Here is a 19652-nt window from a genome sequence, read left to right as displayed (position 1 = left end):
AATCCAGTCTCATCCATCAGGCATCCTGCAGAGACTGTGAAGGTTGTGTGCTGCAGGAAGATGGCCTAGAACTTGGGGAAAACACGGGTGAGGTCAAATCCCAGCCCCACTTCTCACCAGCTCGATAACAGGGTCTGAGTTTCTTGACCTTCACAATGAAACTAAAAACCGCTACTTCGCCAGAATGTTGTAAGAACCCAGTCGAATAAAGCAGTCTGTCCAAACGCTAGCTATGCATCAGAATGACCCAGAGAGAGAGGTTTTTTAAAGCACGGATTTGGGGGCACCACCCCCCAGAGATTCTGATTGCGTGTGTCTGAAAGCACAGTTGTCAGAAAGCACTGAGGCGTTTCTGATGTACCCACAGATTTGGGAACTGCAGAAGTCACCTTTGTAAAATGCCTAGAGCAGCGCCCAGAGAGCAGATGCTACGCCAGCGCCTGAGTTCCCCCTGCTGCTGGCTTTTCTCCGACCACTGCCTTGACTTCCGCCACAAACCCAGTGTCTGCTCTTCTCCCCAAGGCTGAGCTCCGTGGCTCACAGTTCAGATTACCCTTCCCTCTGACTCCCAGTTGGGGGGCCCAGTGGCAGACACAGAGGACAATTCAGAAGATTCCTGCGGAATCACTGTTCTGTGTGCACAGCTTCCATCAGGGGCCCTATTCTGAGGTTTCAGCCCTGTCTACACCCCCAGAAACTCGGTTCCTCTCCTTTGGCCCTCCTGGCCCCGATAGGGAGATGCTCACCACTCTTACTAGGTGCCGGGAACCTCAGCATCCCCTGCGAGTCCCTTTAACCCAGCCCACACCACGGTAAAGACGCCCAGTAAACGATTTTCTTCGTGTGACTTATAAACCTTCCTCAATGCTACATGTGCTCGCTGTGTCTAGAAACACCCCCCCTTCCTTCACTGGGTAAGGAGACCTGTAGTCAGTCCTCACAGCCATCTTATTCCTCGCCCTGCTCTCCCCGTCCGTGCTTGCACCCTCCGGCTCTCGGATGTCCAGGCGTTGCCTTTCTGCTTGTGACTTCCTCCTCCTAAGAAGTTTCTTTATTTCACCTACGGTATATTCTTGCTAGTTTTATTCGTATCTCAATCTGCAGTTTCATTTTCCCAAGTGTCAGGATCTCGCTGGGACTGTTTCTAATGCCCGGTGTTGTATTCTCAAGCACATTTCCTTCCTAATCCGTGACCTGCCCATTTGCACATCAGCATCTGAGATCAGATGTAGCATTTTTTAGTCCCTTTCCAGGCTCTTCTCCTGGGTAGCCAGTGCCCTGTTTGTATTCTTCTTTTGATGCCATATCACTTGCTAGAGTGTGTTTGGAGATTTAACTAGACTTTCTTCTTCTTCATTCAGTTACTTTTAAACACTTCGGGATAACCCATTCTTTCTCTTTCTCAACCTTTTCATCATTAGCCAAACAATCTACCCTTCAGTCATGAGTCGTGATCATGGGCATCATCTTTTTCTTTCAAAGTCTAACCATTGCAAGAAAAGAAGCTGAAAACAGAGCCTGTTCTCCAAGGACCACTCACTTCCTGCCTGAGACCCCTGCCTTGGTCACTCCCCACAGGCTATTCACACGACTTCCTTGGCAAGGGGACGAGGTGGGCGGTAGCCATCACTACCTCTCTGCAGGCTCTCAGCCACGTCTCAGACACGCCCTTGGGGAGGATGGCCCGTCTCCATAGCTCAGTCAGTTGCAGAAGCCTCCATAATGACCTGGGCAGGACCGTCAACGCCTGCAAGTGGCAGGTTCCTCCTGGGGCTGGTGAGCAACTGTCTCTGCATCTTGCAGTGCCTGGGGTTCCTCTCTGTTGTCTCAAGCGTCTTCTCCAGAAGGCCTGGCTTTCTCTTTGTGGGACAAGACTCCTATTTATACGAGATTCCATTGGTATGGACTTTCCTCCTGTCATGTGTCCTCTATTGAATCCTATCCTTCTGTTCTTCCACCGTTCGTTATTCCGCAGCATCTTCTCTTTTTATGTCACTTTCTTCCATCTTCAGTCATCTGGACTCAAATGGTACTTTTGCTTTTAGTTGGATTATTAGTTGTTAGTTTCCATTAGGCTCCATTCCCTGTTACGTGAGAGCACTCAAAGTCATACTTGAAGCTACGTATTCCTTCTGCAAGTCCAGACAACCTCTTGCCCTTATGATGACCTTTGAACAGAGCAGCCCCTCTGAACTTCCATGGTCATCATTAATGTGGAAAGGGAGTGGGGTCATTCCGAGGGCCCAGAGGTCTGTATGTTTGCCATTTATTTATTCATCTATGAAACATGCGTTTATTATTTGTCGAGCTCTGTGTGAGCACTGGGGTTGCAGCAGTGAACAGGGCCAGCGTGGACCATGCCCTTATGGGACTTAGAATCCAAGAGGGAACACAGACTCTCAGTGAAATTCTTACAAGTGTGATGAGCACAGGGGAGCAAGTGCAAGGGGATCCTGGGGTGGGGTGGGAGGGTGAGAGTATACAAGCATCCTCTCTGCCACCATCTCAGGGGCATCTTGGTTCTTCCACACCCAACATCATCTCTTGACCCCCGCCCCTGAGCAGCACCTGCCCAAACTCTTTCTGAAATAAGAAACACTTGTTGACGTGCTCATCATGGGTTGAAGCTCTAAAGCCAGCAGGTGCACCCCTGTCATGGATTTAATGGTAACTCTTTGTATGAGGCATATGCTGCCTTTCAAATTAGCTGTGGTTGAAAAATAATTCCTACAATAAAGGATTGGAGACAAAATGATTTCAAAAATTAGAATTGAGAAGTACGTTTGATAACCAGTATTCATGCTGGAGAGTGAGTGAGATGAGTTTTTATGTGTTTTTTACCACTCTCCTTTTGGAGAACAAGGGGTCTGACGTGGCTAAAGGCTTTGCTGGCTTTCAAATACCTTTTAGAACCAGAGATTTTTTTTTTTCTTTTGGGTGGAAGGTTGTCCCAACTGTGCTTTCTTTTATTATCTTGTACAATGAGTGCTTGAAAGTAGCTGTTTTTCACTTTACTGGCATGAGCTCCCCCCACTTCTATTTTCCTCTGCGATTTCTGCCAGGAGGTCTGTTGTGTTGCCTTGGACAAAACTCCCTGGGCCCAGCTGCCCACAGCCTCCGTCCCCCTCAGTGTGGGTAACGGGTGTGTGGTGTCACACCCCCTTTGACAGCCAGCCCGTGGGAACATGGGCAGCATTGCATTAAGAATTCACTTTGAGTTATCACTTTTTTTTCTTTTCTTCTTCCTTTTTTTGTTTTTTTTTAAATTCCTACTTGGGAACTTTCAAAGGCAGAGGGAAAAAACTCACATCTCTATCTCTTCTTTTTTGAAAAACAAAACCCCAAAGACTCCTGGGATTCTGCTCAGAGAACCAAAGATGTTTCCCCTCAGCTGAACTCGGCCACCATCATTGACATCCACCCTTCCTCCACCTACAGCATCCGAATGTACGCCAAGAACCGGATTGGCAAGAGTGAGCCCAGCAATGAGCTGTCCATCACCGCGGACGAGGCAGGTATGTCTGACCAGCGGGGGCCCAGGGGCTGGGAGCTGGCCCGCGGGACTCAGGTGGTTAATGTGGGGTCACAGCTTTGATGACTGCTCTCCATAGCTCTGCGCCCCATCAAAAACACAGACGGCTCTCTGCCGCCTACTTTGAAGGCAGTGCTCTTCAAACAGGACCTAGGTCAAGGTTCTCACACCTAAGATTTAAAAGAAAGCCCTATGAGGCTAACAAGCTGGTGAGATTTAAAGAACCACGCTGTTCTTACAATCCCTTTGTCTGGTTGCATGGAATCCAGATGGGCAGGAGAGCCGTGAGCCTGTGTCTTGCTCAGGTGGCTGTGCAGTCAGGGGACGGGGGATCCCTTAACTAGGAAATGGCAAGAATATTCTCTGGGTGGGGAGGGGGGAGACGGAGGCACGGGTTATTTGACTGACTAGAAATGTCACTATCTCTGTCATCAAGAGTATCGCGCTTTTTTCCTATTACAAAGTATTTCTTATTGTGTTGAAGACATGGAAGGTAGAGATAGGCTCTTTGAAGACAGAACAGCTCACACAATCCTACCACCTGGCGCTACCTATGAATATGTTGATATCACACACTAAATTATTCATCACACACGCACGTGTGCATGCTCACCCACACATGCACACACGAACACACAGGGACACACACCCTTCAACAGGGAGGTTCACTCGTGGTTGCCGGGGGTGGCAATAACCTGTTCGCAGAGGACTGAGCAGTTAGGGAGTGTCAGTGCACGCTGCCTGCCAACCCGTCTCCTGGCAGGACAGGAGGATGCAAGCTGCCCTAGGGCTTCTCTGGGGAAGGAAAGGTAAGGAACCATGGCCTGGCTCATCCTTTGGGGGCAAAGGAGTGTCCAGCCCCAAACCTAGCTTTTCTTTTCCTGCCTCCAGTCAGAGCTAACCAGCTAGTCCCTACTGCTGCAGGGAAGGTGGAAGCTTGGTCTCAGACCCCTAGCTCCAAAATCACCAAGAGTAGGGGGATCACCCCCAAATGTTTAAGCTTCCACAAGAGGTCACTGCATCTTTCAACGGGGGTTGTTCTTGACTCCCTTCCCACCACCTGCTTCTCTGTTACCTTCATTAATGGCACTTCGCATAGATGTCAGTCTTCTGCATCTCTTGAGGACTTTCCTACAATATGTAATTCTACCTTCCACCATTTCTTTAGCAAACCCCACGTTTTTTGGTATGTCAGTTATTTTTTTTTTTTTTTTTTCTTTTTTGCGGTACGCGGGCCTCTCACTGCTGTGGCCTCTCCCGTTGCGGAGCACAGGCTCCGGACGCGCAGGCTCAGCGGCCATGGCTCACGGGCCCAGCTGCTCCGCGGCATGTGGGATCTTCCCGGACCGGGGCACGAACCCGTGTCCCCTGCATCGGCAGGCGGACTCTCAACCACTGCGCCACCAGGGAAGCCCCGGTTATTTATTTTTTAATTGAAGTATAATTGATGTACAATGTTGTGTTAGTTTCAGGTGTACAGCAAAGTGATTCAGTTATACATATATGTGTGTGTGTGTGTGTGTGTGTGTGTGTGTGTGTGTGTGTATATATATACATATTCTCTTTCAGATTCTTTTCCATTATAATTTATGACAAGATATTGAGAATAGTCCCCTGTGCTATACAGTAGGTCCTTATTGCTTATCTGTTTTACATATAGTAGTATGTATCTGTTAATCCCAAACTCCTAATTTATCTCTCCCCCTCTTTCCTCTTTGGTAACCATGTTTGTTTTCTATGTCTGCATGTCTGTTCCTATTTTGTAAATAAATTCATGTGTATCATTTTTTAGATTCCACGTGTAAGTGATATCATATCGTATTTGTCTCTGTCTGACTTACTTCACTTAGTATGATAATCTCTAGGTCCATCCAAGTTGCTGCAAATGGCATTATTTCATTCTTTTCTGTGGCTGAGTAATATTCCATTGTGTATATATATAGACCACATCTTTTTTATCCATTCATCTGTCAATGGACATTTAGGTTGGTTCCATGTCTTGGCTATTGTGAATAGTGCTGCTATGAACATCGGGGTGTATCTTTTCGAATTAGAGTTTTCATCTTTTCCAGATATATTCCCAGGAGTGGGATTGCTGGATCATATGGTAGCTCTATTTTTAGTTATTTTGAGGAACCTCCATACTGTTCTCCATAGTAGCTGTACCAGTTTACATTCCCACCAACACTGTAGGAAGGTTCCCTTTTCTCCACACTCTCTGCAGCATTTATTGTTTGTAGACTTTTGGATGGTGGCCATTCTGGCTGAGGTGAGGTGGTACCTCACTGCAGTTTTGATTTGCATTTCTCTTCAATTTTTCGTTATCATAAATACTACTGTGATGAACATCCTTCTGATGTATCTTTTCCCATTTGCAACATTATTTTTTATGTTAAATTCCAAGAAGTAGGATTGCTGGATCACAGCAAATGCAAAAATATAATCCCTTGCTGTGCACAATCAACATGGTCCTTGAGGAAGTAGGTTAACGTTGACTATTTTTCCCGAACTGCAGAACTCTAGAACACATCAGTTCTTGAAAATTGTTTTCAAGGATGGGAGATAGGGTAGCGCTATGCTCCAGTCTAAGGGTGAGCCACTTTTAACCCTCAGAAACTGTGTGATTTCTCATCAGCAAAATGCACATAATGATGCCTTTCTCCTCTTCACTGCAAACATGTTGGATAATTGAAAACAAAATCCCAGTCTCTGAAAGTACATTGCATTGCTCAGAAATAAGTAGGAAATGAGTGTTACTAGGCTCCTGCAAAAATAGAATTTTATTTAAATATTTATGTAAACAACACACCAATTCCTGGAATTTCATCATGCTGGGGGTTCAGGGAGAATAAGCTGCCCCGAAATGAAAATTTGGGCTCAGGGCTGAGCCTTCTCCTTCCTTTTAGCCACTTTTCTGACTCTGCCCATCTCCACAACCTTCTCAAGGCAGCAATGTTTTTCCGGTGGTGCATTTCGTGCTGCTTTTCCCATCACCATGACCAATGCAGCTGCTCTTGCTTATTCTGTCATTTCCTCTGTGATCTCCCTGAAGCAGGCAGTTGCCATGGCAGCGCTTCTCTCTCCAGCCGGGGGGCCAGGTGAACAGCCGCTCCTGGTCACTGGTCACCATTGTGCAGCCCACTCCCAGGCATCTCTGCAGACAGACGGATGCAGAGCCCCCTGCTTGGACCCTGGGCTGGCCTTTGGGGTTTCGCCTGGGTGCTGGCTTCTGGCAGCACCACAGCCCGTCATTTACTCTTCAGATGAACTAAGAGAGAATGCAAGGAAAGGTCAGGCTTGTGCAAAGGAAAGCCGCAAAGCAGAATTTGGCTTTGTCTTGGTGTGTAGGTTTGCATGACTGAAATCAAAAAGTCATTTTTTTATGTGTGACTCACGTAAAACGGAGGGCAGCTCTCCTGACCAAAGATACCCTCTGTAGCACTGCCTGTGGCGGCCCTAGATTGTTTCTGCCACCTCCTGGCGAGGATCCCCAAAGGCACATCTTTTAGGGAGCCGAAGCCACCTCGAGAGAACTTTTTCTGGCCCTTACTGCCCCCTTTCCCTGAAGAAATGAGGTCATCGTTTAAGCAGTGAGAATCCCCAGATGGAAGCTTCTGGAAGCCGTAGACCCACTCGTTTTTATGGTAATGCAGTGCCCAAGTCTAGGGCACCTGAGGATGCCTCTCACTGCCTACCTGCTGAGGAAATGAGCCTGTGAGGTATAGGCCTGGGTCTTCCCCACCCTATCACTACCTTGAAGCTACACTGGACTCCCTGTGGCCAGATCAGCGATGAGCCCCCTTCCTGTCCCTCCTCTGTGTGTGAGCTGCACCTGCCCCTGTCTGGAAGCCCTTCAAGGTCTACGCCTACTTTTCTGTACTCTTCCTTTGAAAGCAGGCAAAACATCTTCCCTAGTGCGGTGCCTTTTCCAGTCTCCATGATGATGTTAGTGCACCAAGTAGAATTCTTTCTGACAACAGCCTTTGAGCCATCATTTCTCCAAGGGGCCATGGGCCACTCCTGTTTGTACCCCTCATGTGTGTCTGACACAAGGAGACGGCTCAGTATACGTGGATGAAACGTCCTTAAACCTGCCTTACAGGACTGTCTTAGAAATACACACAATGAGCAGTGTGTATGTGTGTGGGGGGGTGGGGGGCGGTGAGGAAAATATATGGAGGATTAAAACCACACTGAAATTTTGAATGGCGTCATGAAGAGAGAAAAGTAGAGAAAGGCAACAGGGCAGGTCTGGAAGGCGGATAAAGAGGGAGGCAGGAGAGAGAAGGTGCACCCATCGGAGCTCTAACTAGGACCACGGGAGGCATCCCGGCTAGCGGCTGGAGCTGGGGAGGTAGCAGTTACCCTTTAGGCAAACCATAGGTCCCAATTAACCAGCATCCGTCCTTCTTGCAGTTAAGCGTTCAGCAAACTACAACCCATGTAAATTCCACTTACAACACTCATGCTAAGGACAGTTTTTGCGTTATAAAAAGAAAAAAAAAAAGGAAGAAGGATATGCCACAGACACTGCATGTAGCTTGCAAAGCCTAAATCTTTTTTTTTTTTTTTTTTTTTTGCGGTACGCGGGTCTCTCACTGTTGTGGCCTCTCCCGTTGCGGAGCAACAGGCTCCGGACACGCAGGCTCAGCGGCCATGGCTCACGGGTGCAGCCGCTCCGCGGCATGTGGGATCTTCCCGGACCGGGGCACGAACACGTGTCCCCTGCATCGGCAGGCGGACTCCCGACCACTTGAGCCACCAGGGAAGCCCAAGCCTAAATCTTTAGGATCTGTCCCTTTACAGAAACGGTTTCCAGATCCTTGGGTCTTGCCACGATGGGAATTCAGGTTTGGATTTCTGTTGTGTCATCCATCGCAAAGCTGAGAGAAGAAGGAATCACCGCCACTCATGTAGCAGCCTCAGCTAATGCTGCGAAACAGCATGGCTCCAAGTGCACAACAGTGTGGTTATTTCCAAGTGAGACTCACAAACGTATTAACAGACCCTCTGATACACTTGACCTTGGGAGATAGCCCCGGAGCACAGATCAATGTCTAGCACACCTCCCGACCCACCTCAGCAACCCTTAGCCCCCGCAGAGAGGAGAAGTCGAGAGAGAAAGTGGAGACAAGGTCAAGCATTAAGGAGATTAGCTCCTAATGGATCAGAAGAGCACTGACTGGCCAGGTTTCTCTGACAGTGATCCTCATGTGACGTCCGCAGCTGACCCTCACCCATGACTCCGCCCCTAGAACGTGAACGTTCAGTGACGCGGGGCAAAATTCCGTGTTGAATAACTGCTGAATTTTCAGACGCATCGGAGACGGAAGGTCAGAATTAGCGAAGGGTTTTACCACAGGGAGCTGGTGGGCTTCCTTCGGGTCCGGGATGCAGGCTGTGCATCATCCTTCGTCACATTCAGAGAGGCAGCTCTGATCTAGAAGGAGAGTTTCCTGTGTGCTGAGCTGGAGGCTGCGGCAAGGGGATGTGCGGAGGGCTTAAGGATAAAAGGCATCGGCGCACAATAGACACGTGAATAGAGGGGCCCACTGGGGCCCCGTGTGGCATCATCTGTGCCATTCAAGGAGAGAGTCCACTGCACAGGGTCTGCCGGCCGAGAACCAAGATTGCCCGATACCCGAGCCTTCAACCGCCTGCTTCTGTAATAGTCGTTCTGCTCCAGCGTCCATTTAGAGACGCTGGAAATTAAGCCTAAATGGACCACTGCCCCCTTTCCTGTTCCTCATGCATGCTCCGTGTATTCCTGCCAGCTATCCTGGCATGTTCTGAAATATTCTGGAATTATTCTGGAATGGTTTGGAATGTCCTTCCCCCACCCCACCCCCCGCCGCATACTTCTGTCAGGTCTTTCCTCAGTTGCATCTTCTCAATGAGTCTTACCCTGACCCCCACCGCCATTTAAACGTCAGTCCCCACACCTGCTCAGGCACGCTTGGTCCCCTCCCTCCCTTCACACTCTCCTTTTTAGAAAATAGACTCTATACCATCAGCATACCATATAATGTGCTGATTTATTTTGGTTAGGACCTATAGTTTTGGTCCCTCCCACAAAGGCAGGAATAGTCGTCTGTTTTGTTCACTGCTGTGTCCCAGACACCCAGAACAGCATTTGGCACATAACAGATGCTAAATAAATAACAGTTTAAATGAATAAGCTATTTATTTGATAAATAATCATTAAATGAATTCATCCTTTCCCCATCTAGGGGTCAACTGTTCTTGGTTTTATTTTGATTTTTGCTGAACTCTCTCTTGGTCTCCTGTGCCCAGCAAAGAATATTCTGCACATTCTGTTCACCCAGGCTCTTTTTTTTGGGGGGGTGGGGCCGCGCTGCATGGCTTGTGGGATCTTAGTTCCCCATCCAGGGATTGAACTCGTGGAAATGAGAGCACCGAGTCCTAACCACTGGACTGCCAGGGAATTCCCCACACTGCTTCTGTCAGAGACGAGCTTGTGGTTGTAGATCATGAAGTTTTCCGTCAGTCCCTTTTTTTGCCCATTTTTGCCCATTCTCTGCCCAATTTTGGACCTGGCACACGGTAGGCCCTCAGTAAATTCCCCAGGAGGAATCAGATAGAAGTTTGGGAGTGCCTCCCACTGGGGTGGCTCATCACAGCCCCATAAGCAACTAAGCCCCAAGCCTCTGGGCGAAGCCAGGAGACCAATACATGGAGAGAATAATTTGCGGGCAGAGGGGAGTGTTGAAGCTTGAGTCTTGGCGTTCCTTCCCTGCTTGGAAAGGATAGAGGACCGTCTCAAGTTTGACAGTTAGGAAGGGTCTGTCATCCCTGTATTTTCAGCCAAACAGAATTAGTAGAAGTTGCCTTGCCTAGAAACAAAATTAGGAACTGCAAATTATAGTCTTCATTTATTATTCTTTTACAGACTGAATAGTTTTGGCTTCTGTAGAAATGCAGAAATTATGTATTTGGGAAAATCACATTCATCATTAATTCTTACCTCTAGCCTTCTCTTCCCACAGGAAAAATGCTAAATATTCTGCTTTAAAAAAAGAAGAAAAAACCATGCTTTCTATTTATAGTACAGCTTCAATTCAAGAGCATTAAATAAATGTTTAAATGTCAAATGTCAACACAATTTTCAAATTTAGTTAAATCAATGGAGGCCTAGTGGTTGATCGTCAATCATGTCAGCATTGGGAATTCAATCTGCCTTGGATTCTAAGTTTACAGAAATTGTCCTTCTGCAATGAGATGAGGATCCATGAAAAAAAATTACTGCTCAGGAGTTGTAAGGAAAGCACTAAAATTCTCGAAGCAGACTCATTTTTAATATCATTTTTAAAGGGTTTGTCTTATAATGTTTCAGAAACTTAGAGTAGAAATTTCAGCACCCAAACAGAAACTCTTCCTAATTATATTGGGCACCGTGCCATTGTGAGTATATGGGTTACATTCTTTTAGTCTCTGTCTTTAATATAGTTTCTATCACTTTATTTTTAAGAGAGGGGAGGTCTGAGTGCATTCACTTCAGAGACCAAACAGACTAATCAATGAGTTACTAACAAATCACAGAAGTATTTATAGGCTAAGTAAAAAAGGTTTTGTGTTCTTACAAATAGTCATGTCTGTCCTGGAGTCAGGGACTGTCCCTCCATCACTACACGGGGACCTTCATAAAATACCAGACCAGACTGAAAAACCAAACTGTCCCCAGTTCACACTTTATGTTTTCTGATAGAATCAGGACATTTTTTAAACACTCTCCTAGTACCTTTGTTTATAATTATGAATATGTCTCAACGAGAAAATGAAGGCTGTGACTATTGCCTGCCATGCCCCTGAAAAGGCTGCAGCAAAGGCCAAAGGATGTGGAATGGATGGGGCCCCAACAGTGCCTTCGATTTCTAGTGAGCAGATTCCTTGTTCAATGTGATTTAGCATAATTAAATTAAAATAATCAAGCATCAGTATAGCCGTCAGACCTCAACATAATTTTTCAAGGATTTTAATGGATGAACCACAGGCTTCTCGCTGACCACAGAACTCTCGGTGTGTGAGAGAAATCTGTTCCACGTGCTTTCCTTGAATCTGTTATCGAAATGTTCCTGCATAAAGGGCTTGACGCTGTGAGCAGAAATGTGGTGCAGACGCAAAACAATGATCACAATTAGCGGGATGCCAGCCTCTCCCTGGGTTACTGTTCCAGAAATTAGCTTCAGTGCTAGCCCAGCCTTTTCACCTGGAGAATCGATAAATCCAAGAGGCTGCAGGACCCCTAGAAAACTAACTACCCTGTGTCCTGCTGGGGAGGGAGAAGTGTGCTCTGAGCTTCAGCATCCCAGCACTGCTTCACCCTTCAAAGCAAGGACTCTCTGGACTGGGTTCCTGAGGCCACACAGCTTCAAGTCTGTTGGGAAAAGAGGGAAAGACTGTCCCCAGGCTGAGGCGGGGGCTTGTGGGTACGGGCAGGAAACTGATGGAGGCAAAAGACAGGCTCCGATCTGCCCGGGGGCAGGTATGTTTAGGTTCCCCTGAGATATTGGGCCTGGCTGGGACATAGGGTGCGTGGAGGTGGGGTGTGCAGAACAGACACCTGCAGAGGAAGGCAGGACACAGAGAGGGGCAAAGTTAGTGTGAGGAGCGAGAAGATATAAGCGTGAGCTGGGCCCATGTCCCCTGGTCCGGGAAGATTCCACGTCCCGCGCGTGCGCGGAGAGGCTGGGCCCGTGAGCCATGGCTGCTGAGCCTGCGCGTCCGGAGCCTGTGCTCCGCAGCGGGAGAGGCCGCAGCAGTGAGAGGCCCGCGTACCAGAAAAAAAAAAAAAAAAGAGGTAAAGTGAAGACCAGAATTAATGTTTAGGAACAAAACTGACACCTGGGCCAGGCATAGATGCTGGTCTACAGCAGGGTATCAGGGGCAGAGGCTATGTCCCCAGTGAGGAGAGAGACAGGGAAAGCAGAGAGCAGAGACATTGAGAGTCGATTTCAGGGAGGGCTTCGCTAGACTGCGGATGCAGGGCGGGCAGAAGGGAGCAGCCTGCTGACCTGGCTCTCTCCCTGATTCTTGTAAACATTTCCAGCAGCTGAGCAGACGCCTCAGTACAATTCATACTTCTCAAATGTAACGAATCGTCTTTTCTGGAAATTCGGCTTCCTCTCTTGCACCCTCATGTTTCCATTCTCCCCCAGTCCCACCAGCCCCGACTGTGGCATTGCCCCCCAACCTTTCTTCCTTCTTGTGGGGGAGCAGCCCTCAGGTTTTATTACTCTACTAAGTAGCAATTCCAGCATCCGCTGCTTCTCTCCCGTGGTCACTGTTTATCCCCAATCCACCCAGCGACGTTTCTCCTGCAGCCATCAGTGGTCTCGTAGAGCCCCGCAATGGGACCGGACTGCTGGCTGCGTCGCACACTATCCTCATCGGTCAAATGCCCCCCGCCGGTGGGTCAGTGCCCTCACGTGCAGGGCACACTCTTTTGCACAGGCCACTGCAACAATGCAAGCCTCTGCTGCGTTCCTGGTGCCCTCTACTCTCCCCTGACTTTGCCCCTTAGGATTTTGGTGAAAAGAGAGACTATCAGGTTTGAACCTGCTCCGTGCAAGCAGCAAGCATACCTGTGTCTTCGCTCACCTTCCTTCCCTCCCCAGTAGGCTCCCCACCACCTCCCCTCCTGCTTCTGTCCTCTCGCTTCTCTGCTGGGACATTGTCCCTTGGAGCGTAACTTTTCTTTTGGCTGTTTCTCCAACTTGCCCCGTAAAAACACCCAGTGAGAATAAAAATCATCACTACTGCTTATGTGTTCTGAGCACACTGTTTTCATAACAATCCTGACATAAGTTGTATTGTCCCATTATACAGAGAAGGAAACTGAGGCACAGAAAAATGAAGTAACCTGGAAAAAAACACCCAGCTACTAAGCGAGGGAGCAAGAATTTGAACTCAGGCAGAAAGACTCAAACAGCCACCAGCTTAGCAACTGCACTGTGGTGTCACTCAAAACTTCTTTCTCTGAAAAACAGAAAACATGTTTCCCTTGCTCTCGCATCTCCCCTAAAATGACCCTTCTCTTTCCCCTTCCTCTCACTTCCAAACCCTTCAGGTTGGTTTCCGTTCGCCATTCCTGATTTCTCATCTCCAGTCCTCCTGGCATCTCCACATCCACAGAAATGGCCCTTTTGTAGCTCAGCAGGGATTGAAAAACTGTCCTTCGGACAATATGTGATCACCCAATGGGGTCTCTCCCTGCTGACCCCTGGGTTACTGTCTGCTTCCATTTCTCCGAAGACACTTGAGTATGTACTGTGTTGTATCCACATCTTCCTCTCTGTGTGCTCGGCCCGGTGTTCTGATTAGATTACAGACTCTTGCTGGAGAAGGATGTCTCCTCTCTCTAAGTTCCATGCTGTGTACGTAGTACAGGGTACGTCCCTAGTACCTAGTGGTTGACTGTCCCTGGGAGGTAAGTGGCCCCCCTGCAACCACTGGAAATAGTTTGGAGTGAGTTGCATGCTTTGTTTCACTCTTCCACTGTGTCTGTCCTCTGTGGCTGCAGCCCCAGGTTAATAAGAGTTTCCCATTGGAAAGTGTAGAGAACTAAAGCCATCAAAGAGACTCAGAAGCCTTTTTCTCTCTTCCCTAAGTAGTTCTGAGCGTCCTGAGGGGCCCCAATGCACGTCACTAAACAAAACTTCCAAAGGAAGGAGAAGGGTCTTCAGCAGCCACTATAGAGTTTTATCAAAGAAATATTGTTTTACAACTTCCTGTTTTACGGGTTTATTAACTTGAGAAGTTTATTCATCTAGTTGTCAAGGACAAGGTGAGGAAGAATACGACATCTATTTTTTCTAGGAGCGAGTGAGCACGAGGTAAACGTTGTACGCAGTGACTCTGCAAAATTGGTTTTCCCACTAAAGCTGCTGTGGCCTGTCTTCTGGGCCTGCGTATTACTGTGTGGGTTCCTATTCGCTCTGGAACCTGTCTCTAACCGGTCTGTGGGTTTTGGTCTTTACAGCTCCCGACGGCCCACCTCAGGAAGTTCGCCTGGAACCCATCTCATCCCAGAGCATCAGGGTCACCTGGAAGGTAAACTCAGCAAACACTTGTCTTCTTGGCACTTTTTCCATGGAGGGTGGCGAGTACTTCACTCATGTCGTTAAGTGTTATGATGCCAAGGCATCATGCCTTGTGATGACTTTTTTTGTGTGTGTGGTACGCGGGCCTCTCACTGCTGTGGCCTCTCCCGTTGCGGTGCATAGGCTCTGGACACACAGGCTCAGTGGCCATGGCTCACGGACCCAGCCGCTCCACGGCATGTGGTATCTTCCTGGACCGGGACACGAACCCGTGTCGCCTGCATCGGCAGGTGGACTCTCAACCACTGCGCCACCAGGGAAGCCCGTCTTTTTTTTTAATTTTTATTTTCTATTGGAGTATGGTTGATTTACAATGTTGTGTTAGTTTCAGGTGTACAGAAAATTTATGCATATGAAACTTTTATGTGGCAGAGTTAGATTAAAAGCCCTTTTATTAAAGTCCAGTATTTGTATCCACATTTGAATACTTTTACAGCAACTTCTGTATCTACAGAGAGTGAAGTTTGGGGGCCTTATTTTTAGTCTTTGAATCGTGATTGTGTCCTAAGCGCTGCTCTCCACTCGCAAATCGGGAAACGGACGTGCATGACTGCACTTGTTCATTCATCCCAGTGGAAACTTTTCCTAATCGCTTTTCCTAAATGGCAAATCATGGTGTGGTAGACAGCCCACCAAGTGGCAGGGAGGACAGAGGTCCTTGCTGTGCCCCTAGCTAGCGGTGGCCTCACACACACCCAGGGAAGGGGGGCGGCGCTGGGCCAGCTGCCATCCCAGGCAGTGGTCCCTCCAGCATGGCCAGCAGATGCAGACTGGCTGCTGGTGAGCTGAGGGCTCATTGCCAGCCGCTGGAAGAGAAAGCGTGAGCCACAATGCAAACAAGCACGCCATTCAGCGTGCTGTTTCCTCCGGCAGACATGTTCTTCTTAGCAAAACTTTCTCAGTGAAGGAAACAGTGTTGATTGATTTTCTGGCCCAAGCTCATCACAAACCAGCACATTAGGCAGTGCTGCCCCAGAGATCTTGAAGTCACTGACGTGGTGGGTGAAACTGCTTGAGAATTAGTCACCCCCTTCATGTGGTCTTGGAGCCAACTGCCTTAGCCCAAATTCCATTTTATCTAGAATGCTGTTACTGGGTCAGAACGTCTGCAAAGTTGCACTTACTTTTCCACTTCTGGGTTTCTCTCATCACACATATTCTCTTCTTACCTCCTTCCTCACCATTTTTTCTGTGTTCTCACTCAGAGAGGAAGGTAAGAGCCACAGTGAGGTCTTCAAACTGCCCACCTCTTGGTCCCATTAAAAACCTCATTCGTTGTACCACTTGTTGGGTTTTTTCCTTCTAGCATCAGCTCTTTCATAAAATGACCAGCCTCTATAACAAAAAAAAGGATTTTCAAAGTTGGGGTGGATATCGCCTTGGGTGTTAACACACAGTAGGGCAGCAAGCCCCTTTGTGCTGTCTTTTTACAGCCCGGCCACTGAGCTGTGATTCCAGCGGGCAACACACCGCAGCTGTTCAGCTGCTCAGACAGGGCAGGCCGAGCCAGGTGGGGAGGGGGCCATTCGTCTTTGTGAGCACATCCGCCAGCTGTGAGCATCACACATTGCGCGATAAAAGGCACACATTGCGCGATAAAAGGCACTCAGCAAGCCACAGCTCCACACGCAGCCCAGCCACTGGGCAAATGGAATGCTGACTCACTCTGTCTTGTGTTAAAGACTGGGAAGTTTCCTCCACCAGCCCTCCGCATTCTCTTGCCTTTTGCCACTGAAAAGCTATTATGGTGGCCCCTAGAGCTTTCTGTATCCTGCAGGAGAGAGGTGTCTGTCCCCAGAGCTCTTACAACTAAAAATAGAAACTTCAGAGGCTTTAAAAGCCATTGCATCCTTTCTGTCTCCATAGAAAAGCAGCAGGAAAAGTCAGTAGGTTGCAGTTAAATTTCTTCTGGATGTCAAAAGGATGAACAAGTCGTGGGCTATTGAAAGGAGGCCTCACCTCCACTAGACTGTGAACTGGTTTTGCCGTCCTATTCACAGAACCATGATTTCTCACAGGGTAGCAGGCTGCAGAAAAGGATGTGGGTACCACTGAGTGGAGTAGGGGCTGCCCATTGATTAGCTGTCATTTCACACTGGCCTGATCGCGTCATGAAAGTGTGTCACTGATTCAACCAAACTGTATGCGAGTCTAGGTAATCCAAAGTATGATATGTTACATAAAATATGCCTTTATTTTATGGCGTTAAAGTCCCAGATTTACATTTTGTGTAAAGAGGCTAATAGGAAAGGAGGAGAAAGAAGTAAGGAAAGAGGAAGAAATTGTATTAGCCCAAGGAGGGGGCCACACATCTGTCAGCCAGGATGGAAATATTGGGGGGACTGAGGCAGAAACTCATTGAGGGTCACAAGAAAACTCATCAGAAGTAAAAGATGTGCTCAGGAAAGAGACATGAGATAGAGGAAAGAACAGCTCAGGGCTTTGGGTGGGAATATAGCCATTTTAGACACTAAACCTCTTAAAGGTCAGGGGCAGCTTGGCGGACATTTCATAACATCAGAGACAGAAGTTAAATGTGTTTAATTATCCCTGTACAAGCAACACTTTTGTAACATACACCTTCTATTGAACGAAATTAACAACTTTTCCTGCTTAACTTGGTTATTTCTTTCACCAAAGAAAAGTTTCGAGTGTTCAAATGTTCAAGTCCGCCAGAGGTGACACATGCCTTACTGGCTATAGACCAAACCCCAGAGGACAGCCCAGCCACCAGCATCAGGCTGCAGCATCCTGTCTCAGGTTTACCACCCTCTCCTCCCCCAGTTCTAGGGGACCCTGCTGTCCTCTTCTCTCCTCAACTATCATTGCTGCTCTCAATGTTTGTAGCATCCCCCCTCCACCCCCAACCTGTCCCGTCCTGCTTACTCAGTGCTCTGGTCCTGCCTGACTCCCTTGGTGAAGATGTGTAAATCTCCAAATTAATTTTTCGGCCCCTTGTGTTACCCATGATTCTGGGAGATAGCTCCATGAGATCCCTGTCACACGCTTTCTACAGTCCATTTTGTCGCACCTCCTCTGCTGTTTTGTGAGCTCCTTGGAGGCAGGGAGAGTCTTATTTATCCTTGATCCTCGTGGCTGGCAGGTCTGTATGAAGGAATGAATGAATGAGTGCATATGTGAATAACAGGTGCTTATGTCGCGCTAGCCTCTGAAGTACATGTCTTTCAGAAACTGCTGTGGAGAAGGACCCCTAGCTTTTAGGATCTCCCAAAACCAGGCTGTAAGCTGGCGAGAGTCTAATTCATGCTACAGTACGATACTCCGGAGCACACAGTGGTGGACCACTGTACCCCCATTCAGTGTCCCAGATAGACCAGCCAATCTGCACGTGGGTTTCTACTCTAATTGATTGCAAAATAAATGGTAGTAATGATCCAGTAAAAGTGTGATACATTTTAGAGGAAATGGGCATCCGAACATCACTTAAATGTCAGCCCACAGAAAGGTGCCCAAGAACCGGGACCATATTAACTTGTCTATATTATGGAAGATGAAGACTTAGAAAGGGCTTTTCCATAATTTTACATATTTTGAGTTACTTAAAGTTGCTAAGCAGTGCCTTCACAAGAACTCAAGAGATAAAGTAAGAGTTCTAAGTAAAATAAAAATTAGGTAAATGATAATAAAATTCACTTCCTAGCTCTCGTTCCACACCCCTTGAAAAACAGAAAGTTTGCACAAGCCTTTTGTATAAGTAAATACAATTTACTGCATGTTTTTGCTGGGGTTATTCAAAATCAGAAAGAATATTGAAGGCTACGGATTACTGATAACCACGTATTTAATCAAGTACCTGAAAACTGTAAAACTGAATTAGAATTCTTTGGTTTTTCAGAAAATTCAGATTTTAGTCTTTCGCCTAAGTATAAAAACACTGACAGAACGAACGAGTCTCTTTTGACAGTCTCTGTCACCTTCTCTTCTGGTCAGTCTCAGAATCAACTGATCCCATTTTATGCAAATTGAGGACAGTTTGAAGGCTATTTACATATGCTCATTAAATAAAACTTTCAGAGTTTGGAATATTTCATTACTATAGATATCGCAAAACATTTACCCAGAGAATGCAACTTAAGGCAGAGACTTTTGTTCCTATTGACGTAGATGTTTTGTTTTGTTTTGAATGAGAAATCTTTTAGAGCCATAGGCTATCCTGAAAATAGGAAACTGTCCACTGCTTAAATATTGCATTGCTGAAAACAAACTGACTCCGGATAAAAATCCTGAGAATGATTTTGCCACTTTCCTGCCCTTCAGCATCATCCTCTCTGACTGAGATTTTATTTAGAATGAATAACATTGCAGAAGACACATGATTTCCATAAAATATGAACACTGGGTTTTTGGGGATTTAATTAAATTTTAGAAATCTGAAGGATACTTTTAACTAGAGCACCACACCTCCACAATCCCCAATAATTCCAAGTAATTGAGGCATCATTACAATCTAGTATATGTTTCAGAGAAGAGCTCTTACAATGGGAAAATGGCTTAGTCATTTAAAAACAAAACTGCCTTATTGCCAGTGATCTTCATAGCAATGATTTAATAAACGGCAGACGCCACTTGACTTCTACATCTAAATCCCTCTTCCTCCAGGGAAAGGAATACCCCACTGGAAAGGAGCACCTTCTAGCACTGGTATTTCCTGGCTGGGATTCCTGGGAAACCTGTCTTCCTGACCATTTGCTCTCTGCCAGGCTCCCTGCTCAATTCCTACATGCATTATACTGTTGGATCTGTGTGCTGGGTATACCCAGTTCTGTACAACCTCCTCGGGTTGCAGGGGTTTGCCCAAGATCTGAGGGCTCGTGACTGTCAAAGGACCCCTACCTACCTTGGCAATCTGACTTTGCCTGCCGGGCTTTGAAGCAATTGATGAGCTAAAGTACGTTGAATGACGATATTGCACTTGTACATGGAAAGGTTCAACAGCTATTATTTCCTCTTCCAACTCCTTCCAGCCTCATGTTATAAAT

General features: G+C 47.2%; 1 protein-coding gene across 1 annotated transcript in view; it reads left to right on the top strand.

Annotated features, from left to right (window-relative positions):
- Positions 1–19652, top strand: part of DSCAM (DS cell adhesion molecule) — a gene marked incomplete at its 5' end in the record, with an annotated part of 749720 nt that overhangs the window by 604034 nt on the left and 126034 nt on the right. The window contains 2 exons of the mRNA XM_032629458.1: positions 3348–3515; positions 14532–14602. Of these exons, the coding sequence (XP_032485349.1) occupies positions 3348–3515; positions 14532–14602 (239 nt within the window). The remainder of the gene's footprint in view (positions 1–3347; positions 3516–14531; positions 14603–19652) is intronic.

The sequence above is a fragment of the Phocoena sinus genome, chromosome 4, assembly GCF_008692025.1.
Source record: "Phocoena sinus isolate mPhoSin1 chromosome 4, mPhoSin1.pri, whole genome shotgun sequence".
In the NCBI taxonomy this organism is placed as follows: Eukaryota; Metazoa; Chordata; class Mammalia; order Artiodactyla; family Phocoenidae; genus Phocoena; species Phocoena sinus.
Note: the sequence above shows the minus strand (reverse complement) of the source record. Positions and strands in the feature narration are given on the sequence as shown.